General features: G+C 40.6%; 1 protein-coding gene across 1 annotated transcript; it reads left to right on the forward strand.

Moving 5' to 3' along the window:
* The first annotated feature begins 2,723 nt into the window (after window positions 1-2,723).
* On the forward strand, window positions 2,724-25,448 carry EDNRB (endothelin receptor type B). The gene is made up of 8 exons (XM_057707969.1): window positions 2,724-2,945; window positions 3,743-4,280; window positions 18,509-18,621; window positions 18,757-18,961; window positions 20,343-20,492; window positions 21,270-21,403; window positions 21,986-22,094; window positions 24,940-25,448. The coding sequence occupies exons 2-8, from the start codon at window positions 3,795-3,797 to the stop codon at window positions 25,072-25,074; spliced, it is 1,332 nt and encodes a 443-aa protein (XP_057563952.1). The 5' UTR covers window positions 2,724-2,945; window positions 3,743-3,794; the 3' UTR covers window positions 25,075-25,448.

Here is a 25,448-nt window from a genome sequence, read left to right on the forward strand (position 1 = left end):
TCTCTGAGAAATGAATTCTGAAGCGCATTCAGCCATGTCTTCAAGACTTTCTAGTTAAAGCATTTAAAAATGATTGTGGGACATTGTTCTTCACCACCCTTTCTGTCTTTGATGGGTGATTTTAGCCAATCTAGGATTTGATATACTTCCTAGGACACTTCAAAAAGTGTCTTCATAAAAGCAACTTTATAAAAGATTCCACACTTACTAAGTCAAAAAATTTCCTTCATGAGTGCTAACAGCAAAATTAGTTCAAACCCAAAAGTTTTCAGGAAAGTGTTATTAAAACTTGGCCCAACTTTTTGCTCCTATTTACAAATGACGTTTACATAGCAATTAACTGCTGAATTTACAAATAAAGTTTATCAATAAAGGCTTTTAAGTGATCAGGTGAAAAAACCCTGGTATCTGTAGTAGTAACGCCCATGGCATGAATAGAGAAAGTACAAAGAAGAAAACTAAGGTCTCTCATAAGATCTCTCCCCACTTTTCTGCTTTTCAGGCCGCTCTTACAGGATCAGTTAGCTTATCTATCAAACTGATGTATTATAGTGAGACAGCTTTAAAGAACATCTAATCCTTTCCCTCCACTTTACAAAAGAGGAAATTGAGACTCAATTTCTTGTGTCTTGATTAAGGCCATTCAAGAGAATCAAATAATAAATCTTTCACATGGTTACTTTTACATTTTCACTCAATTTAAAGTGAAACTTCAATTAAATATTCTGATGTCTAAAATACTCTTTTCTCAAATTAGAAAAAAAAATCTGTTTAGACTCTGCGTAATTAATCAAAAGCACAGTCTGTGTAACCAGATTGACTCGGATTCAAATCCTAGCTCCAAATCATAGTCCCACAGCTAACCAGCTGTGTGACCTTATGTGTATTTCTAAAGCTCCATTTCACTACCTATCAAGTCATGAAAAACAATTCCTAACCTAAAGACTACTGTGAGAGAGTAAATGAGCTCCTGTGGATGAGGTGCCTAGTAGGTCCCGTAATAGGTAGCCAATATTGCATTTTAAATTCCAGGTGAGGAATGTGTGTGTTTACCTTAAAATTGTTTGGCTTTGACCCTGAGACTTATGACTAGAGCTACTAAAATATAATCCAATCGAATAACCTAAATGTAATTATCACATTTATAAAAATTATTTCTTGAGCTCAACTTGTGGCAGGTATATTATGATGGTCCAGAAAGAACCTATCATTCTGTCCCTGTCCTGAAAAAGAAACGATAACATAAAATCAGTATTGAGCCATAAAAGCCTCAATGTGATCAAGTGCTCAGTTGTACTTAACAGTCTTAAATTGCCAAGAGAAAAGAGGAGAGTGAGGTCTCAGAGGCTTAGAGTAGACATCCAGGACTGGGTAGCAGAAATATGAATGGAGGTAGAAGTGAAGATAGGAGAGCAACTGGGAGGGAAGAGAAAGTGGCCCCATCTGTAGGGCTCTATGCACAATGGGAAGAAGGGCAGGTTCAAAACAGGACAAAACACTCATACTCCAAATGCATCCATATAATTCCTCATTCACATAAGACGGTATATTGTTACTTGTCTCAGCTTTGAAGCAACTGAATGTTGACCCTGTTTTTACCAAGACAAGGAGGATGAGTACTGAGCTCAAAATAGCCAGCATTAGAATTAGCACTCACAACTCTAGAGCATATTTCTCATTCCTTTAGCATTGTTCCTTAATCATGTTCTTTAGACCATATTTCACACTTAAAGTTCACCTTTTTAAATAGAAATTGATTTTCTACTTTGACTTTCCCAGAAAGCATTGCGTACAAGGCAAAAAATATCCAAGATTCTTGCCCCACCTATGCCGCTAACCAGCTGTGAAGCCAAGAATGAGACACCTAGACTCCACCTGAATTGCTATAATGAGTGGCTCCTCCTGGATCTTAAATTTCACAGATCCAACAGGGACTTCACTGATGGGAGGACAGCAGAGCAATATCCAGTCTACACTGCATGGATTTCTGACTTCTGTTTTATACCATCTCTGGCCAAAACTGTCAGTCACTATTATTGCTTTCTACCCCTTAAAAACTGAGTTCAAGAATGGATAGGAAGAGTTTACTTTATGGCTCTACCTCATAAATAAATATTCTAAATATGAATAGCAGCTCTGATTATTTTCATGCCCCCTGTAGGTATCAGGCCCTTCGAAGGTAATAAAATCCAGAGATAGGTTGACAATAACACTTCAAGACGCAGCAGGAAGAGAGAATAGCCGCTGCTATAGAGAAAACGAGGGAGGAATTTTAGTTCTCTCCTAGGGCAGTTGACAAGGCTTGAAAAGAAAGGATTCTGCTCTTCCACGAGGGTGGGGCCAATGCGGACTTGAAACTGAAGAGCAAAACAAAAGCAGCTCCCCGCCCCATCAAGGTTTAGGAATCACGGCGGGATACTTCACTTTTCTTTGAAAAGTCACAGCGGGCATTCAACACGTTTAATTCACAGCCCGGGTCTAGTCTGGAGCCTTGAGTGTCGCGCGGTATGTGAACACTTGCCTTTGGTTTTGACTCATCATTTGAAGACTTGAGAACCGTGACAACGCCACAGCCTCTCAGGACGCGTCGCTGGCCGAGGACTGCCCTCTGCGGCCGCGGGCAGGTCCTGCTGATGCTGTCCAGGCGTCGTGCAAGGGGAAAGGTTGCCGTGAGGTCGCAAGGGGCGGGAGGAGTCTGGCGGTGATTGATGGGGAAGGGACGAATGAATAAAAGTACTTGTCTAGGGACAGCAAGGATCCCGACCAAGCTGCGGAGGCTACACGGTCAGGCATTCCCGCAGCGTTTCGTCAGAGCCAGACCCGCCGGCAGCTGAAGGGAGGCGCGCTCTGCTCCCGGGGAGCCTGGAACCCAGCTGCAAGCCGAGTGCGTCCCGCGAAGGAGGTCCCCGCTGGTCGCTCTGCTCCTGGTGCGTCCCGTCCGCGAGGTAAAAGTTCTGACTTGGTGTTCAGTTAAAATCAGTGATTGAACCTTATCCTGGGGCATCAGCTTGGATTACTTGTTTGGGGATTTTTTTCTTTTTTTAATGTATAGATACAGGCAATTAAAGTGGGGTTAGAGTGAAGGAGAGTGTGTGAGTGTTTGAAGCCACTTGGAGGGGACAGAAGCTTCCGAGTTAATGCAGATACTCTCCCAATCAGAGTTGAGATGTCCCAGAGATTTTCCGAGTCGGCCGGGCGCACTCGTGGGGGGGTCCGGGGGAGCCAGAGCGCAGGCAGCCGGGAAGCAGCGGCTTTCACCCGCGGGGAGGGAGAAGCCTTGGCGTCCAGACACCAGGTATCTGGAGTTCCTGCGCAGTGAAATGTAGAGACTGGCACATGCCCTTGGCCTCTAGGTGCCTTGAGTTTCCCGGTCCCCACACGCGCCCTTAGCCAGAACTAACACACACGTCTCCCTCTGGGCATACCAGGAGCTCAAAGCTTTGCTTTGGACACCCATCCTTTCCTCCTGGTCACACCGCTTCCAAAACACCCCGCCCCACTGAGAGTCATTTACCCCTCGGGGGACGCAGAGGAGAAAAACCAGCGAAAGCTGGTTCTAGAAGGGCAGTAGAAGGGCGCGGGCGGGTCACACGCGCCAGAGTCCCTCACTGGCGCGCAAACTTGAGTTACTTTTGCGCGCAGATCGCGCGGGCGCGGCTGCGCTCTGCGCTAGCGGCTTGCAGGGGCGTGGCTGGGGTAGCTGACCCGGGTGTCCTGTCTTCCTTCTCTTGCTGGTCTCCAGACTCGGCAAGCTGAGGAGTGACTACCCGACTCCCACTGGAGCAGGCAGGAGCATGCAGCCGTTGCTCAGCCTGTGCGGACGCGCCCTGGTGGCGCTGATCCTTGCCTGCGGCGTGGCGGGGGTCCAGGCTGAAGAAAGAGGATTCCCGCCGGCCCGGGCCACTCCGACACTTCTGGGGACCAGAGAGATAATGGCGCCCCCGACTAAGACCTCCTGGCCCAGGGGGTCCAACGCCAGCGTGCCGCGGTCGTCAGCACCTCCGCAGATACCTAAAGGAGGGAAGATGGAGGGAACCCCACCACGCACCCTCTCCCCGCCCCCGTGCGAAGGAACCCTTGAGATCAAGGAGACTTTCAAGTACATCAACACGGTGGTGTCCTGCCTAGTGTTCGTGCTGGGCATCATTGGAAACTCCACGCTGCTGAGAATCATTTACAAGAACAAGTGCATGCGAAATGGCCCTAATATCTTGATAGCCAGCCTGGCTTTGGGAGACCTGCTGCACATCGTCATTGATATCCCCATCAATGTCTACAAGGTAAAGGGTGCCTGCTAATATCGCGATGGGAGGGCGCGCCGTCAGGAAGGGAGAGATGCTAGAGCTTTTGCAGGGAGCTTATTCACAAACATCCATCCCCTCCTAGAAGTCAGTAATCATTGGAACCAAATACCCTTCTGGTTTCAGTAGCCCCTTGCTAAGCCTGGAATAAGCATAGTCCCCAGACCAGCAACATGAACATAACTTGGGAACTTGTTAGAAATGACATTTTATGTCCCCACTTCAAACCTACTAATCCAGAAACTCTGGGTGAAGCACAGTAGTTTGTATTTTAACAAGCCCTCCATGTAAAGTTTGAGAGCCCGCTGGTCCTGAAGGACCTTGAGCCTAAATCCAGCTCACAAGGTACATTCTCAGAGATTGATGGTCCATGGACTGGCAGGATTGTTATCACCTGAGAGCTTGTTAGAACTGCAAGTCCACCCCAGACTTGTTAAATCAGAATCTGTATCTTAAAATACCTATAGGTGATTCATATGCGTACTAACCTTGGGAAGCATTTTCTTAAAGGACCCTAACAGTAGAGGGGCTGGAATAGGTTTTTAGGAAACAAATGGTCCAGGAGAAAGAGACCCAGACAAGTGAGTAGGAAAACACAGTTCACCTGCTGTGAATGACTGTGCTGTACCTACTCTCGACTGAATGCTTATGATGGGCCGCGCACTGCAATAGTTGTGTTACTTTCCTTTACTCCTTTGACAACTCATGAGTAGGTATTACTCCACTTTACAGATCATAGGATGTGCAAGGTCTCACAATGAATAAGTGATGGAGGTGAGGAGAATCAGGCTCAATCTGTCAGGTTCTAAAGGGCAAACTGCACCCCATCAAATTACTTTGTGGACAGGACCAAGGACACTCAAGGTCTCTAACAGTTTCAGCAGCTAACATCGTTGTGTGATTACCACAGGCATCAGAGGAAACGGGCGAGAAGAGCTAGGGCAGGACACAAACCCCCATACTCTTTGACTCCTGCTTGCTTTGGAATTTTGGACACATCCCAACATCTCTGGACTTCAGTGTCCTCAGCTCTACAATAAGGCTGCTAGTGTCCACCGACTGGGGTTTTGTGATGTTAAGAAAAATAGCCAAAGTGAAAGAGCTGGATAATTTTAAAGGACTCTGCAAATTTGTAAAACTGCTTCCCCATCATAATCAGCAATAGAAAGTCACACATAAAAACAGAATCAAAAGTGTAAGGGACTGGGAATGTGCTTTGGGGATTTGCCTAAAGCTAGTCCTGGGCTCAGTACAAGGGGGAAAAAGGCATGTAGGGTTAGGATAGGATTCTGGGGGATACTTTGATCTTTGTGGCAGGAGAAGTCACCAGATGGAATGCCTTTAAATTGCCTTTTATGAATCTCTGGAAATCCTAATCCAACAAGCCATACATTAAGGAATTCTAGAGATTTCTGAGGTTTAGAGATAGGATTTGGATTAGGATGCAGGTCCTAGAAGAAACACTCCCAGAAATGAGGGATAAATAGATGAAATCCTAAATTCCTGCAAGGCTACCAGTTCTTATGAACTCTGAGGGTTTCCTGGGAGAAGCACAGGCTGAAATGGGTCCCTTAAATACAGTCACAGCTCCATTAGGGCCAGAAGGAACATGTGTTAGGAGTCCTACAGGCCAGGTGTTACCATTCCAATGTGGCAGAAGAATTTCAATTCGATTCGTCAAAACTGACTTGAGAAACTTTAGAGTACAAGGTGTTGTGAGAGATTTTAAAATGTGATAAGATCCTTTTGAAAAGGGAGATGACATCTAGTTTTGCTGGGCTGGTACCGAGTTTTGTGAAAGATTGTTTAGGGAGGTCCTAGGAAACTCCACGTGGTCAGCCCACTCAGAAACCCTTGTGAGTCAGCCAGCAGATGAAGTGCTGCGTGGAAGGTGGGATTGAGGGCATTTTGCCTCCAGATGTAAATCAGCTCTTTCAAGACCATCTTCTTTTCTCTGTCTGGCCAGATTATTACCCTCAGTAAGCCAGAGAATATCCTCCTCTCAAAGGGACACACAGCTTTTCCTTTCCTTTCAAATTCCTTTATGATTTCCCTAGGAAGTTACATCCTTTTGCCTGAAACCATTCAGTCTGTTAAAGCTGTGTTTTCTATTTCTGAAATAAACATACTAATGAGCTGTTACACATCTGGCCATGTAGTCATCAATATTGATCACGAACAAATCCATCACATACAATTAGGTCCCATCACTAGGTTTGCCATCAGTGAATCCTACGTAGTGGCCTTTGGTTTATTTTTATACTATGCATAAATGTGTCACTTGAGATATAATATAACAACAATGGCTACCATTTATGATGCACTGGGTACTTGGTTTAGTTCATTAAATCACTGCAAGAAACCCCATGGAAGAAGTATTGTTATCACCCCTGTTTTATGGGGAAACTACATTTGGAGAGGCGAAGAGGTAACTTACTCGATGTCACACCACTAGAAGGTCAATGTCACACCACTAGAAAGTGATGAAACTAAGGCTTGAACCCACACCTCTGGCCCTAGAACCTGTGGTCCTCCTGCCCCCTTGCACAGAGTGAGCTGAGCATAGACTGCCCTTCTCCAAACTGGAGTATTGTCAGGACCTCATTTGAGTGCAGTGGTACAATTATGTGACACGCTACCATACAGTAGGATACTTGGTAAGCATTTTCAGTTTTAATTTGAGTCATCTGAAGATTTCTATCTCCTGAAATCCCTTTGGATGATCTGTAATGTATAATATTGCTAATATCACTGTTGCTTATTCTAAAGGCTTTATTTACAAAAACACCTAATCCAGGACTAGTTAAACGCCATTTATCACCTTAAATAATTGTGACACCATATAAGTAAGTTTAAAAAAATGCACTTAGAATTTCAGAGAAGTCAAGTATTATACTTCATACAAAGCAATTTAAGTGAATTATGAGTGCCATTTAAGTTTATCCTAAAGCAAGGGACTTGAAGCTCTAAACTAGTGATCTCTAATTTAGTTTTTGTGGGGTGTTGTTATTCTCTTGAGAATCCAGTTCATTAGCTATTTTATATGTTATATATAATTAATATATAAATAGATTATGTATACATTCTAATTAATGCATAATATAATATACATATATACATTCACAGTTTCTGAGGGTTCATAGAATCCTGCAGTCCTCTATTGGTTTACCCACAGGCCCAGAAACGTCAATGTGAATCTACCACATTAAGCTGGAGTCCAAGAAATCTAGAGTTCCATAAAGTTGACAAACCACAAAGTGTCATAGATCTGGCTGGAAGCCATGTTCCTTGATGCAGCTGTAGAATGGGATGGGACTTTGCAGGGAGGGGCTGCTGTGAGGACTGACAAACCTCAGGGAATGTGTCTGTCCTGCCTTGACTCCCTCAAGGAACTGGTTGTCTGGAAACTTCTAGACAGTCAGTCCCTTCACCAGGGCTCCTGTGTCAGGGAGGAAATCCTGATAGAGAGATGTTGTGGGAGACTCAGCAAACTGAAGCTCTAAAAGAGCTTCAGATAATCATGAGAACATGCTGGAAATAAAAGCCTGTTTCTCCTTCTTAAGCAGCACACACTAGGGCTGTCACTGCATTACATAAGAACATCCAAATGAAAAATGAAAATGCAAGCATCCAAAGAGGATGTTTAAAAATACATATGTATATATGTGTATACATATGCATATATGAATATATTAAATGTTATTAGAATGTATAGATGCATAAGTACATAGGTGAATATCATTGGTCACGGTGCTTGGCACAAAGTAAGCAAGTAATAAATGTTATTAGAATGTGTGTGGGTGTGTGTGTGAATAATAATGGAAACGGGTGTTTTTTTTTTCAGCTTTTGTCATTATAAACATAACTACAAATAACATCTTCGTACATGTGGCTTTACACATGTGTGACTATATCTAAAGGGTACATTTATAGAATTAGAATTATTGAATCAAAGGATATGTGCATTTGTAATTTGATAGATATTGCCATACTGTACCCCAAAGTTGTGTTGTACTCTTAGCTTGACCCCCTATTTTATGTAACATCTCCATGTAGGTATATATGTATCAATGTCTATCTCTAATATATACATGGGTCACTATGCCAGTATTTACATTGTCTATGTAAGTACCTGACCCAAAAACCAGTGTTTAAGCATCTGATGTGAGGATGAATCTCTCCTTATTCACAAGCTACTTATTGTGTCCTTCCTGTGTAGACTAAAATGAATGGAATAATCTAGACGTCTGTTGCCCATAGGAGCCTGGAGTGAGTTGGAGTAGCACCAGTGTCAAAGCTGAGTAGGAAGAGCTGGGTGTTCTTGTAGATGCTGTAAAGTTTTTTCTGTTGTTGTTGATTAGTTAGTCTGGCTTGGTTTAGTTTAGCAGTGATTACAAGTTCGCTCCCTTTGTACTGTATTTACATGGATAACCGAGTTGATATATGTAACAAATATAATGTAATATAAATATGATAAATGACATAAATATAGTCTCCTTTATGTGTAAGCAAATTGCATTTGAAAAAATCTTGTAAACCGATGACGATATCTCCATGGGCATTACTTTGATAAGGATCCAGATATAATCAGATGTCTAGTGGTGGTGGAGAGCTTCCTAAACATTAAGCTGGTGACCCACTGGAGTGCCTGTAGATGGTTTTGTTGTTAAGACTTCGTAGGCTACTATTGGAGGCAAAGAGGCTGCCTTCATAGCTCTGAGAAGCAAAGCTACTGATCTTTAACATTTAACTACTTAAGGTGGGGTACATGTAACATTAAAATGCTGATTTTTCACAATGGGAATTGCTTCACTGAACCCTCAAATGAATTTTGAGCGAAGTGACCTTGTCAGGTAGTCAGACATTCCTGCTTGTAACACAGTCAAAGCTATCCCTCTGAACAAAATCACCTTTCTCACTATCCAATCGTAGACTACTTCTAGTTCTTAACAAGACTGTGTATAATTAACAAATTTCATAGTTAGAAATAAAAGTGAATGGAAGACCATCAAATTTAACTTTCAAAGTTATCCTTTCCTGATGAGTAAGTGGAAGTTTATGCATATAGAGCAACACAAGAAGTAAAGGTATTGTTGGGTTGGGGAGTCTGATTTTGCCCAAGATAATAACACTGCTCATATTTTCCCGTAACTGAGATATTTTAGTGACCTTTTAGTAATATCTAGAGATATCTTAGTAGCAGAATGCATTTTGTACCCAAAACAAAATTTAGATATCTTTGAAATTCATTAATTTAAAGCAAAAAAAATTTTAAGGAGTGTTAATTAAGCACATTTGTAGTAGTAACACTTTAAAAGTATTAATAAAGAGTAAGACTATTAGCTTTGATTGACCTCGAGTCAATTAATAAATAAAACTAACCCCCCAACATCCACGTAGCATAGTGCCTGCAACAGTCAGCTCCAGACAAGTGATTGTTGACATAAGATGTTATACTCATATTTTTATAACTGCCCCAAAAAAGGGGGAAATTTCATTCATTTTTCTACATATATATGAGGATATTGGCCATAGTAGAATAATAGGTCAATAGCAGATGTCAAATAACCCAGAAACTCAAGACTTCTATTTCTGATTCACTGTTTCACATGTTGGCTGTTGGATGCCTGTGACATAATGGTTGGCAAACTCTTGGCCTTGGGCAACAAAAGATTCCTCAGGTTAACTCTAAGATACTTCTTGTATTTGCTTTTGATCTGCCACTCGGTCACGCCATAAGTCCAAGACTCTTAAAATGTCAAGGCAATGTTTCTTTCAATATGGTAAGGCTTATCTATCAAAGGCTTTACATTTTTTTCTTTGCTCATTTTAAATGAATCATTCAAGATTGAAGGTATCTCCATAGTTGTACAAGAGGATAACACAGCCAAGACCATGTTGTTTCAAGGCCAGGGAGACAGGGTCTTCATTTTCCAAAGAAAACCATATAAGGTTATCACCGTGTGGCTAATATGCTAGAGCTGATGATTTTTAGAGAAACATGTCAAATGCTAATCAATGATTAAGTGCTTTCAAGGGTGTTGACAGACAAAGCTTGAGCTGAAATAAGATTTTAGATGTAATTTATGACGTGAAACATTCTCTTTCAGGACTTTGCAAAGTTAAGAAGCAGTTGGTTATGTTTGGGAGATAACTGAGTGTGGATATACCTTAGCCGGCAACGTCTCTAGTTTCAGAGTTTTTTTCTTTCCAACGCTTTTATTTTAGAGATTTATTGTTTCTCACCCTATAGATCCTCTGATGAAAAGGTAGAGGAACAAGAAAGAGGCCAAACTGGGATGGTAGAAGAGAGAGAGAAAGAGGATTGTTCTTGAGTCAGAAATTATTAGCAAAGGTGACTGAAGCATTTATCAAGAGTGTGCTGTCCCTGAGTCTCCCAGCCGCATTCACACCTCCTGTCCCCTCTCCACTTCTCTCCTCCTTAGCTTCATCGTCGTTTCCAGAGAGGAGGAAACCTATCCTCTGGATGTTTACTTTGTGCATATCTTCTACCTCCTCACAAAGTGTTTTCAAATTACGTTAAAGGACGTTTGAATGCCATGGGAATCAAACGTTTTCTCACCATAGCTTATCCTATAAGCTATTCTCTGGATGGAGTTCTGTTTAAGTAAGACATGGAATTACTGAATGAGATTTGTTGAATTCATTAAGTTTGAGAGTCACTTTCTGAGCCATGAGACCATCAGGGTATAATTCTTTAGTTTCTTCAGGTGTCACAGTGATCTTACGAGATCCAGCTCAGATAAGTGTATTTGACCATAAAACTAGGTTTGTGGATAGCATCTCTTAATGCTCTTAGTTGAACCTTTTCAAAATATGTGACATGTCAATGAAAGGGTTTAAGCACAAACTGTGGATAAGTTTTTAAGTTCAGATAATAGGAGAGTAGCAATCCATTTATTTAGTGGCCTGTTACAGACTTGGAAATAAATTTCATTGTAACACAAGTAAGAATATATATATTTAAAGTGAACTTGTTTCTCCTAAGACAGATTTATTTTTTATCTTTTTTCTATCTCTTTGCTTCTCTTAAAGATTTTGTTTCCAGAAACTTAATTCATTTTAATGGAGTCATTCTTCTATTTCAGTAAGCGATAGGAATCTTTCCAGGTCAGTAGAAAGCCCTCTCTTTGCCGCTATGCACACAACAGATTCCAAGGACAAGGCCTCTGCCTAGCACAGCTCCAGGGGGGCACTGTTCATATTGTGGTCTATTTAAATGGTACCCCTGGGGGATAAGCTGATATTATTCCTCACCCACATATTTCTAACCCACATGGCCTAATCTTTAATTGATTACTTGCATTTTAATGGATGCAGGATGGATCCTGTAACTGATATTTGTCGCCAAGGGCACGGGTACGATGTATGCCAAGAAAATATTTTCTAGGCACTTGTCCGGCAACTTAAATCTTCCCTGTATGTTTGAATAAAAAAAAAAAAAAAGAAAGGGAGATCTGACATAGGAAGTCCTTGAATGAGGGTGTCCTATTTTAATAAAATGCCAGTTCAAATGCAGAAAAACTCTTATCTGCTACAGGAAACAGAGATAAAAGCAGAAGAATACACCCTTCCCCAAACTTGTGAAACACCACCACTCCATTATTTCCTTCTTTTGACTCAGACTGTAAAAACATTTTCATAATACCAGTCATTTGAAAGAAACGTTCACAGTTCATCACCGGATGGAACAGACAGCAATCTGGCAAAGCAACCCTCGTTGTCATCTTTAATGTGTTGCTCACCTACCTTCTTAAATGACCATCTTTTACAGTGTCTCTATGCTTCCTGCGTCCATCTCCACCAAGTTTACAATGAAAGCGCCTCATAGAATACCGTCAGATAGTGAGAAACAGTAGGTTCTGTTTTATATCAGTCATTTCCCTGACGGTTTTGAGTAGGGGAAAGAGGGGAGGGAAGAAATTTTGCTTTCCACCTTTTCCGGCCTGCTTGGAAGGCAGAACTCCAAAGAGAAGAGCCAACGCCACCATTCCAGAGGCCCTGGCTTTTATGTGTCAGGAAGTCCTGATCATCTGGAAGGGAGGAGGACATGGACTAGACAATACAAAAATCAATCAGTAAATAAAATGCACAGTCATCTCAATTCTCTAAAGAATTTGTTCCAAATACAAGAACTGAAGAACTCATGACAAAAGTTTTGTCACAAGATTTCTGCTTTATGATCAAATTCATTCATTCATCCATGAACTCATTCATTCACTGTTATTCAACAACATTTAATGAGTGGTCAGTCCACTGTGTACCAGGCACTGTGCTAGGCACTAAAAATGTTGTAGAATATTCTGAAACAAAGAAACAGTTAAAGCCAAGTGTATACTGTTAATTTATAAAAAAAAAAAATAGGAAAGGAAAATGGTGTATATGGTTAATGAGGTAATTGAACATTGGTTAGTGCAAGGTGGTTAACTTTGGCATTTCCTGCCTCTATGGTGCTAGATTCCTTTGGGCATTAAGAGCTGTGTGTATTCAAAAGATTTTCCCCATTTAATTTCTCAAGAATGTAATCTTTAATTAAAAAGAGAACTGAAAAATATAAATCCCCCAGTTGGAGAGAGTTTGTAGGACTCAATAATATCTTTAAAGAGAGGATATTTCTTTTCTGTTCATGCTTTTTATCCTCTTAGAAGTTTTTTAAAAAATTACATAATATAAAAATAATTTTTAAATATAAAATACTTTTTTGGATTCTGTTGCCTTTTCTCTTTCTCAAACAGCTGTTCCAACATAGTTATGAAATCATGGCCATGCTTGCGTAGAAAGCTTACAGTCTGTATGACCATGTCTTTTTTCAATCTAGTGTTTGTTTATTTATTTGTGTTTACTCATGCTAAAGAAATGTGCTAGGGAAGCAGTAGAAGCCTTAGGGGAAAGGGGCCAGCATGAGGACAGGCTATCATTTGTCAAATGGACACCACATTACTCCTAGGACCAACATTAACAAAAGCTCTTCCTTGGATGAGACATCATCATGTGAAAACCAGTGTCAGTTATGGGAGTATTTTCTGACTGGCTCACATTTGATAAATGGTAGGTAATATATATTCAAACTTAATTTTGAACAGAACCCAAAATTTTAATTCACGTGGCAGGGACCTAGAAACGATATTGAACTCTAACATTCTTTTGTGATCAGAGAGATTTAATTACATGCATGATTTGTCTTCGGTGTTCAGATCTTGCCCTTCGGTTTTCTAATGAGTGGGGAAAATTACACATAAGGAATAAGAATGTGTTATCACTGGGTTTAAAGGTAGAGCCACTTCCTCTTGCCATAAGAGAATCAATTTCCTCCACCAAGAAGAAAGTATTGTTGGACTTCAAATTATAGGTGTTGGTTGTCATTATTTTTGTCAAGAAATAGTGAACTAGTTAATTTCCAGCAATTATAAAAATCTCTAAGAACATTCTTTCACCAAATTTTAAAGATGGCGTCTTGGTTGAGTGATTTTTTTTTTTTTTTTAAGTTCTCAGCTTTTCCTCCACCCAGGGCTTTGTTTACTATTAAACAAGAATTTATATTTTAAATAAGCTCCAAGCCCTAAATTGCCAAGACATTCCTGCTGGAGGCCATTCAGAGTAGAGCATCAGCAGTAGGCATGGTCTCTGTCACAGGGTATCAGGCTTCTCGGTGTCTCCACAAAGCCTTCTGATCAGAGAAGCAGAGGTTGCCAACGTCATCCTTCTGACTACAAAATAATAGAGAGGGACACTCCATCCCCCACCTTCTGTGGCCTCTCAAGACTAGCAGCATTCAGGTCTGAGTTGAAATAACGAAAGGGTTTTTTGCAGACTCTTTCCCTTTGGAAGGGTAGATTCCAAAGTTGTAATCTCTTGGTTGTGATTAGGTTTCTGACTATCTCTGTGTTGAACTTGAAGAGAATTGCTACAATTTTCAGTTTGTGTTTCCCTGTCCTCTGTGATAAGTTGGGTCAGAGGTTGGGCTGCAGGCCTCCTAGTGGTATGAAGAGCAATCATTCAATTTGTAGGCTGAGCCAAAAACAATAGTAACCTCAAAACAGGGCCTGGATTCAGTGCAGAGCTCATTTTCATTGGGAGATTTCTCTCCCTTCAGTGACCAGACACTCATTCATCTTGATTCATCTGATGGCTGTACCAACGTGATACTAATATTTACATATTTGGAAATCGTAGAAGACAAGAAAACATTTGACACTATCTGAATTTTTGGACATTAGATGAGTAAAATAGGGGGTTAGAAAAAAATTTTACGCTACATCTAGATAGTTTACCGTTGTTTGACACATAGTTATGGATTTTAAAATACTAATGTTGATTTAATTCTAAACATTTTTCATCTAAGGTCAGCTTCTTCAAAACATTATAAATTCTAGAATCAGAGCATGTGGGTTCCAATGTGGATCTATTTCTTAAGTGCGTGACCATGGACAAATACACTAGTTATCTAACACTGAGTAGCAAATTACCCCCAGACTTAGTGGCTTGAACAATAATATTTATTACATCGCACTGTGTCTGTGGATCAGGAATTCAGGAGCTGCTTAGCTGTGGTGCTGGCTCAGGATCCCTCATGAGGGTCAAGATTTTGGCTGCGGGGCTGCGGTCATCAGCAGGTTTGCCTGAGGCTGGAGGATCTTTTCGTTCACACATTTGGCAAATTAGTGCCAGCTGTTTTCAGGTGGCCTCAGTTCATTGCCACGTTGGCCTCTTCATAGGGTGCTTGAGTCTCCTCCTGACATGGCAACTTCCCCAGAATGAGTGATCCAAGAGAGAGCAACGAGGAAGCCGTAATGCCTTCTATGAGCTGGTCTCCATGTCATGCATAATCACACCCACCACGTTCTGTTCCCTAAAAGCAAATCATTAAGTCCAACCCGTGTTCAAGGGGAGGAAAATGAGGCTTCATCTTTTGTAGGATGGAGGACCAAAGAATTTGTGGGCATATTTAAAATCAATACAGCAAGTTAATAAACTTCTAAGTGTCCCTAAGTTTTTTCACCCATAAGATGGGAATAATAGTAATACTACCTCATAGGATTGCTTTGGGAATTCAATGATATACCATGTGTAAAAGGCTTAGAATAGTGCCTAGCCTATTGTAAGTACCCATGTAAGTGTTAGTGTTGCTTTTTTCCTCCATACATATAAAGGCAATCAGAATGATTAGACAGATTATTACTTGGATAGCTTGTACCAAACTGGCTCTGGCAGGGTTCTTTGAACTGGTTGGAATCTTTTTATTATGTTTCCAAGGGTAATTGGCAAGTCTTTTAAAGCACCTTGAGTTCAGAGCTGGTTCATATTTGTAGGACCCGAGGTCTTCCCCATTTCAGTCAGTGTCTCCACCATTCACATGATCAAGCTCTTTGAGCTTCCGGACTCCTAGCAGCTTATATCCAACCCATCAACAAGTCCTGCTGGCTCTACTTTCAATACATATCCAGACTATGACCTATTGTTTTCAGCCCCAGGGCAGCACAGGTTTCAGCCCACAATCTCTCATCAAAGCTTCCTTTCTTAACTCCACATTCTAGTCTACATTGAGCATCCAGAGTGCTCTTTTTATTTTTTTTAATTAATGAATTATTTGCTTGGTTGCGTTGGCTCTTAGTTGCGGCATGCAGGCTTCTCTAGTTGTGATGTACAGGCTTCTTTCTTGTTGTGGCGTGAGGGCTGCAGTGCGCGGAGCTCTGTAGTTGCGGCACGCGGGCTTAGTTGCCCCGAAGCATGTGGGATCTTAGTTCCCCAATCAGGGATCAAACCCACGTCCCTTGTATTGGAAGGCAAATTCTTAACCACTGGACCACTAGGGAAGTCCCCAGAGTGATCTTTTTGAAAACATAAATAAGATGATGTCACTTCCCTGTTCAAAACCTTGCAATGAATTTCCTCAAAAAAAAAAAAAAAAATTAAGACTCCTCCCTCTGCAACTACATCTCCTAGACACTTGGCCTGGACCACTCCTCCCCAGTCTTGAGAGCCTTCTTGCTGTCCCTTCCTCTCACTAGGCTCATTTTGACCTCAGGGCCTTTGCATTTACTTTTTCCTCTGCCTAGAATGCTCTTAGCATGGCTTACTCTTTAATGTTAGTCAGTTCCCTACTGCAGGTTGCCTCTTCAGAGAGACCTTGCTGAGAAGCCTATCAAGAAAGCACCCCAAATTCCACCACAATCTCTTAATATGATGACACCCCCTGTATGACACCATATTAAGTATTTATGTGACTTTTGTCTGCCTCCCTCACTAGACTATAAGCTCCGTGAGTTCAGAGAGTTTGCCTTACCCACTGATAGGCACCCTGTACTTCAAATGGTGTGTGGCATATACATAGGTCATAAGTTAGAGACTGGTCTGACACATAAAAGTATTTTGTTAATACGATGTTATCTGACAGTGTTGTTTTTTTTTTTAATACAAATTAGTTGATAATTTTTATAAATTGAGATTTCATATAAAAATTCCAATTGGGGGCTAAAAAATCAAGATATTTTTGTACTGGGGATCTCTTGGCAAAAATCACAGCACATTTATTAGCAGCATCTCCTTTAGACACTATTTACCTCAGACCCCTCATACTCCTGACACCAATGACTTCCTTACAACTGGCTTCTTCCACTCTTCTGTTACTTGCTTGGCCTCGCAGGCTTTCAGACCCTAGAAAAAGTGTTTTGCTGTAAGTTTGCCAACATTTATTCTACAAGTCAGCGTAATTTTTCATATCTACCACAGAAATGAAGTTGGAGCTCTGAGTCATATTCATACTGAGACACAGCTTTCAGCTTTGGGTGCCGTTCTAGTTACAGAACAATCACCCAGCACGACAAACTCCACAAAGAACCTTCACGAGTGAAAGCACGGAAAGACTCAATTGTGTTTCAAAACACTTTTCACTTTGGGGGGGTTATTTTTTAAAACATTTCAATACACACAGTAGATGTGAAATACTTTATTTTCAAAACCTCGTGAACATGCGATCCAGATGTTTACCTAAAGTGATTCATTCACCAGTTGGGGGCACACCCAGTTGTCCTAAAAAAAGAAAATCATTGAATTTAACAATAGATGAAGTCTATTGTCAGATAAAGGGAAATACACGTACAGGAGCAAGAAGTGGGTCTTTTGGCTCACTGGATGGCCGGTGCCTGTGTTTTTCAGAGGCTTGACTATTTAAGCATCTGCTGTGTGTCAGGAACTATACAGGGCAATTGTAAAAGCTGGATTCTGTCTGACAGGCCAGCGGTTCCAGACCGCAAAAACGTAACAAAACGAACACGTATGTTATAATACGTACAGCAGGAGTTAAATGCTATGGATGAGAAGGAAAGTGGAGTCGGATGAGGGAGATGGGGCGGCCTGGCCAGTTCCTATACTTAATAGCGTGTTCAGGGTAGATCATCTTGAAAAGATGAGATCGGAGTAAGACCTGGAGGAGGTAAAGGAGTTAGCCAAGTGGATCTGTGGGGGAAAAGCCTTCCAGGCTAAGGAAGGACCTCAAGTGAAGCCCTACGGAAAACGTGTGCCTGGTGTGGTCAAGGAGCAGTGTGCTGAGTTACAGTGCAGTCAAGTTGACTAGAGGGAAGAATAAATACACGAACACACACACTGTTCTCCATGGGAGTCGTCTAGTCTCTCTGGCCAAGGAACATTTGTCACGTATTTATTTATTGGCCGTGCCGCATGGCATGTGGGATCTTCGTTCCCCCACCAGTGAGCAAACCCTCGCCCCCTGCATTGAAAGCATGGAGTCTTAACCACTGGACCACCAGGGAAGTCCCATGTCACCTATTTTTAAGTAACCTTTATTTTGCTTTGGCCACCAACGGAGCCTTTGAGACGCCATAACAATATGACAGGCATTTTCAACACTGCAGGCCCAATTTTGTAAGAAGAACTTAAGCACCTGGCCCCCGTTGGCCCTGCAGTGGAGGAGACCTTGACCCTAAACTACTGTCCGTGTGTAGCTAATTCTCCTGACCTGACTGCCCTTTCATTGTTCCCAATCCACTCTCCTGTTCCAGATATCAAGCACGGGTGCTTTTCAAAGGAGTAGTCCATGAGAAAAAGCATAAGAACTGGAATTTGTTATTTTATTCTACATGATCATTCGCCTCCACTGAGTAATGCACACAGTTCAGAGGGTGCCTGTGAAAATCTCCCTAATAGAGCTTCGTGTCTCCTCAATGCAGCTGCTCGCCAAGGACTGGCCCTTTGGAGTTGAGATGTGTAAGCTGGTGCCTTTCATACAGAAAGCCTCTGTGGGAATCACCGTGCTGAGTCTGTGTGCTCTAAGTATTGACAGGTAAGAGTGTGTATCTAAGCCAGGGATATCCTGACCACCAGTCTAGTGATTGTGATGTTACTTGGAAAATAAACTGTGTAATTCAATAAAACCAGGCTCTGCCAGCGTGGCAAATGATTCTACTTTGCTCTTCAGATATCGAGCCGTTGCTTCTTGGAGTCGAATTAAAGGAATCGGAGTTCCAAAATGGACAGCAGTAGAAATTGTTTTAATTTGGGTGGTCTCCGTGGTCCTGGCTGTCCCCGAAGCCGTGGGTTTTGATATGATTACCACTGACTACAAAGGAAGTAATCTGAGAATCTGCTTGCTCCATCCCACACAGAAAACAGCCTTCATGCAGGTAAATGTTCCTTTTTTTCCCCTTTCTGTTCTTGCCTTATAAATATTTAGCTATTTTTCCCCTGATCTTCTCTTTTTGGGGAAGCTATTGATTTATGACTGGCCTTGGCATAAATTAAGAGTATAGGTCCCAGGACTGTGGGGTTAACAGTGACTGATAACCCAAGCTGCAAGAAGCTGGGTCAGGACCTCTCCAAGAACCCCCTGGTGCTCAGGAATACAGATAAACCAAGTTTCGAGGAGAGATTCGATTTGAATTTGTAGCTTTTCCACTCAAATTCTCATCAGAACAGGCAGCTACTCGTTGGTCTGCATTAAGCAACACAGCTGTCAACCGAGGGAGTGCATGGTGCAGGGAATGATCGCATAGAAGTCGCCCTGGTATGGATGGATTGGCAGGAATCTATGTGACATCATGAATCTTGGCATGAGTGCCAGTCTTGTCCACTCTCTAAAGGGAAAGCTGCGTGGCAAAGAACTTCATCGTGGCCACTTATTCAAGAGCATTTAATCAGGAAATGGGAAAAAGTGGTAGTGCTAGTCAGCAGAAGACAGATCCTACGTATAAAAGACTCTTCCCAACAGAATGGGCTAAGAGGAATTAATGCAAAGGGAGCTGGTCCAAATGTCGCCAGTGGTTATTTTCTATTTTACACATAAGACTATATAAAACTTATGAATATATGTATAGATCGTGGTAAACAAAAGAATAAAGAGGGCTTTAATGTGAAGTTGAGGATGAAACTGCTGTTTTCTTGTTTCTTATTAGTTAAAATGGGAAAAGTACTGCATAGATTACATAAATTCTGCTCTAACCACAGAGCTGGAACAACAATTTAAAAAAGGAAAACAGAAAAAGAGTAAGAGAAAAGTCATTTCATAAGCAACTTTCACTTTTAATGGATGGGTTCGATGTATACATTCCTGAACTAAATGATTAATATAGACCTCTTCTACCTGCCTTTTCCATGAAAGAAACTTGTTAAAAAGTAAAAACCTCCCTTAAACACATGAGGATATCTTTACATATTCAGATGTGGTATTTCATGCAAGGAATTCTTGAAGGATAACTTGCTTATGTGAAGATAAAAAATTTGAATTACCGAATATTTAAAATTTTGCCCAACTGCTTACATTTTGTGTGTGATGATAGCACACAGCCTTCGAGAATTAAAGTGCTTTTTAGGAAAATTTTGTCTCATTTAGCTTACTTACTCAGCAGACTGGCCTGAAAGATTCTATGTAGTATTTATAGTATATGGGTTCTTCTTTAGAAGATAATTATCCCTTGATAAATATTCTTTTTTTTTAATTTAACATTTTATATATATTAGATTTTCTTACAGAGGAATATTAAGTATAATATTCTCTCTCCCTTGTAGTTTTACAAGACAGCTAAAGATTGGTGGCTATTTAGTTTCTATTTCTGCTTACCATTGGCCATTACTGCTTTGTTTTACACCCTGATGACCTGTGAAATGTTGAGAAAGAAGAGTGGCATGCAAATTGCTTTAAATGATCACTTAAAGCAGGTAAGGAAATAGAAATATTTGCTGACTCATGAGTACAATCCTGATTATGAATATGCAAATTATTATGGTGATAAGAAACAAAGATTATCATACACCAGAGCATACTTCCTTTTTCTTGTGCTGGTATTTTCTTTATTAATAAATTTATTTATTAATTTATTTATTTATTGGCTGCACTGGGGCTTCGTTGCTGCACACGGGCTTTTCTCTAGTTGTGATGAGCGAGGGCTACTCTTCATTGAGGTACCCAGGCTTCTCACTGCGGTGGCTTTTCTTGTTGTAGAGCACCAGCTCTAGGTGCATGGGCTTCAGTAGTTGTGGCACATGGGCTCAATAGTTGTGGCTCACAGGCTCTAGAGCACAGGCTCACTAGTTGTGGCTCATGGGCTTAGTTGCTCCGTGGCATGTGGGGTCTTCCAGGACCAGGGCTAGAACCCATGTTCCTTGCATTGGCATTCAGATTCTTAACCACTGTACCACCAGGAAAGTCCAATGCTGGTATTTTTTAATATATAAAGAATATTTCTTATATTATCTATCTGGAGGTATTCTACATGATATAAAAGGACCTAAAAAGAGCCATTACTTTTTAAAGATGAATCTCTAATCATTTTCATTCTAATTCACGTTAGCTATTCAGTTTAAAGCTCAGCGTCCTGAATTTTTACAAATGCCACTGACTTTTTGCAAACAGTATTGAATATTTTGTTTGGAAAGAGAGAACGCTGTGATTATAATGAGGCATCTATTCAGTGTCTAACTGTGGTTTTATTTCAGAGGCGGGAAGTGGCCAAAACCGTATTTTGCCTGGTCCTTGTCTTTGCCCTGTGTTGGCTTCCTCTTCATCTCAGCAGGATTTTGAAGCTCACTCTTTATGATCAGAGTGATCCCAATAGATGTGAACTTTTGAGGTAAGAAAGGTAAAATAAAAATAGTATAAGTAAATGCCATTCAGAAGTTTTCCCACTGATTCCTTTCATTGGCAGGAAGAGAAAGTACCATTTTTCTAATCCTTAGGGAGCAATTAAGATGGCCATTTTTTACCTTTGCTCCTATTTCCAAGGGAGAAGTAAAGGGGACTTAGAAGAACACTGGGAACAGAGAGCCAGGCTTGTCCAAATGAGTGAATGGCATGATTGAAAACATCAGGTCTGATTCTCCATTGCACTTTGTAAATCCTTTCTTTTCAGGCAGTCTCAGCACTTCCAAAAGAGATTTTGTTTTAAGAGAGAGAATTGGGCTTGGGGGGCAGGAGTGGGAAATGGGGCCATGACAGGAACAGAGAATAAGAGATAAAGAAAGAGAGAGAGAGGCAAAGACGGAGAGACAGAGACAGAGAGACAGAGAGAGATCATCATCAGCAAAGACCAGTGATAAAGTCAAAATCATGGTAAATGGGTAATTTTTTTGTTTACAAAAATACAAAGATCTGTAAAGAATATATGCTTAGAGCAGCATACTTTTTTACAGACATGTCGTATCATTTTTCGCAGCTTTTTGTTGGTATTGGACTACATTGGCATCAACATGGCCTCTCTGAATTCCTGTATTAACCCAATAGCTCTGTATTTGGTGAGCAAAAGATTCAAAAACTGCTTTAAGGTAAGAGAGTATTCGAAAATCAAAAGCCTTTTTTAATCTGGCGTCAAACATAACCCTTCCAAACTATTAATATTTCTATCCAGAGAGATCTAGTTAATTATTTTATAGTTTTCCCTTGTATTACATGAGAGATGATTTTTTTAAATGTGAATTTTGCTCATAAATCACTATAATTGACTTCTGCCTACAAATCCCAGTCAACCATTCCCTACTGCCTCAACCAATCAGTCTTACTCAGAGAGTTACTCAGAAAAGGAATAAAAATTACATGCCTTGATGTCTGACAGATATCACATGATAAAATAAGAGTGACACATAAGTTGAAGGCAATGTTCCCATTTTTGGAAGATTTTGGACTATGCAGCACAGTGTAGATTATAACTGTTTGTTTCTTTTTCATACAGAAGTGACAGTAAAGAGTCAAACAAAGCAATTTAATTCAAGTTTTACCTTCGCTTCTCTGCCTTCATTCTATAGCAGAGAAGTGCTCCTCGATGTGGAATATGTGAAATTATTTCTCATTTGCCTGCATGCATTTGTGTGTAACATACATCTATCCATCCATTCACTCCTTCAACAATCTAGCTTAAGTAAAATATTGCCTTCCCTTACATGGGAATGATCCACTCGTCCCTGGTGTAACTGAACCCAGGTTCGGCTGCTTGCCGCTCATATGCCAATAATTCAAGAGGCAAGTGTCAGTAGAAAAGAAAGGTGCTTTAATCAGAAAAGCCAGCAGTCTGGGGAGATGGTAGACTTGTGCCCACAGACCAACACCAAAGATTCTGCTCAGCCATGACAGTTTTTAAAGGGAAAATAGAGGGGGAAGAATCTCAATGAATCATCGAGGCAGGAGGTTGGTTTCTGCATCTCCTTTGCAGGTAGACTGGCTCGCTCTCTCTTCACATGTTATCTTGCCCAAGTGATCTGCACACAGGATTGTTTAGGGGGGCTACAGGGGTAGAGAGCTAGTCTTACTCCTTTTTATCTAGGAAAAGAATCAACAGGTTAGACAAGACATGGTGTGTATTCAGGAGAGCATAATTCAGGAGTTGGTTTCAATTGCTTAGTGATCACAAGAACCTATAATTAGAGTCTTTCAAGGTTAGAGGGGAACAGAAATGGGCAAACAGGAAAGGGGCAAAAGAGCTGCTTTCAATTCCTCACTGTCAAACACCATTCCGTTTCTATGGGATTAGGGGCAAAGGTCTATCTTCTGTAACTTCTATCTTCTGTAACTTCTTCATGCTGACATAGGGTGCTGTATTCTCAGAGCGGAAGAAGTCAACATGGGTCTGTAACATCTCTCTGATGACAATTTTTGATGCACGCTTATGTATATGGGCAGAACAAGCTACAATTATTGTGTTGCCCACAAAGATATAGATTATTATGAGGAATAATGTTAATCCCATTCTCTTGAGGCTAGTTCTTGAAATTGTGCTAGCCATTGATCCGGTACTGCTCAAGATGGTGCAGTTTATGTCATGGCTACAGTCTGGTCATCATGTAGTTAGCTTTTCCCCTTTGGTGGCAGTTACCATATCAATAAAACAACTCAAGAATGTGCATCAGACACTGAGTCTGTGACTCTATTGTCCTAATCATTAATTGCTTGGTTTTGTACTGGGGGCATGTTGCCTTGGTTCTGCTTGGTTCCACTGGAAGTTCTTTATTGGAAAGCCAAGAACTTAGCTTCCTTGTAAAATCAAAGACAGTCTATAAAATTCTTTGCTTACTCATAAACTCATAGATTTTAGAGCTGGAAGAGAATGTCACTAAATCAGGTCCCTCATTTTACAGAGCAGAAAGCAACTCCCATTTTCTTATACATATACATTCTCAGAATTTTTAAAGAATTTTTCCCTCTTAATATAGTTTTTTTTTTTAATTGGGGTATAGTTGCTTTACAATTTGCAGTTTCTGCTGTACAATGAAGTGAATCAGCTATATGTATATATCCTCTCCTTCTTGGACCTCCCTCCCTCGCACCCCCCACCCCCAATCCCACCCATCCAGGTCATCACAGAGCACCGAGCTGAGCTGTCTGCACTGTACAACAGGTTCCCACGAGCTATCTGTTTTACGCGTGGTAGTGTCTAAATGTCGATCCCAGTCTCCCAACCCACCCCACCCCACTTCCCCTCTTTGTGTCCACACTCCCTTCTCTACATCTGCGTCTCTGTTCTTGCCCTGCAAATTTTTAAAGAATTTTTTAAAATCCAAGAAAAAATTTGGATGACTAAAACGGAGACACATATACTTTATAACCTTATAGTGTAGCAGTATTGAAAAGACACATGAGACTAAACACCCTGCTGAAAAAAATGGCTATGTAATGTTAAATTTATTGACATGGGAAGATGTTTATGATGTTTATGACACTGTCAAAGCCATCAAATAGTATGTATAGTCCAGTTTTATAATTTATTAAAATAATTATACACATACTTCCACAAACATGCACATATATAGTCATGTATATACATATGTGTGTGGTAATATTTCCATTTGCATAGGAAAAAGTCTTGAGTTGTGTATTTATCAGCTATTAAGAATATTTCTCAAGTGATCAAGTATCAAGAATTAAGTGTAGCTTTCTCTCTTAATTTTAATTAAAAGATGAAGTTTAATTACATACATTTTTTTCTTCTCTGTATTTTCTAGTTTAAAAAATTATCATATACTACTTATGTAATTATATGTTTTTAAGGGGAAAATAAGAGGGCATGGAAAGAACGTGGCAGAATTGCCAATTAGGCAAAGAAAGCCAGAATTCTGGAGAGGAGGAAGGGTGATGGTGTAACTGATGTACACCTATAATGAGTTACTTTGTTTTGTACAGTCATGCTTGTGCTGCTGGTGCCAGTCATTTGAAGAAAAACAGTCCTTGGAGGAAAAGCAGTCGTGCTTAAAGTTCAAAGCTAATGATCACGGATATGACAACTTCCGTTCCAGTAATAAATACAGCTCATCTTGAATGAAGGAATATTCATTTTCTTTATTTTGGACAGAAATCATTAAAACACGGAGGCATCTGCCAAAACAAAACAAAACAACTGTGTGTTTGCACAAAACAATGTAAAAATGTAAGAGTGATTATTTTCTTAACACTCAGAGTTACACATGACATTTCATGGGCTGTTTACAGCATGAGAAGAAAAGCAGTGAGAATTAAGAAAGCCTCATTGTGAAAGCACTTACTTCTTTACAGTCAGCACTTCAGTGTAGCTCTTCAGAACTTCTGACACATTCATACACCACTTACATTTAAATTGAGCTCACTCAGAATTCCTATTAGTTTATTTTTTAAATTAAGGTGAATCTGATCTAAAGGAAAAAAATGTGTCGCTG

The sequence above is a fragment of the Hippopotamus amphibius genome, chromosome 14 (genome assembly GCF_030028045.1).
Source record: "Hippopotamus amphibius kiboko isolate mHipAmp2 chromosome 14, mHipAmp2.hap2, whole genome shotgun sequence".
NCBI lineage: Eukaryota > Metazoa > Chordata > Mammalia > Artiodactyla > Hippopotamidae > Hippopotamus > Hippopotamus amphibius.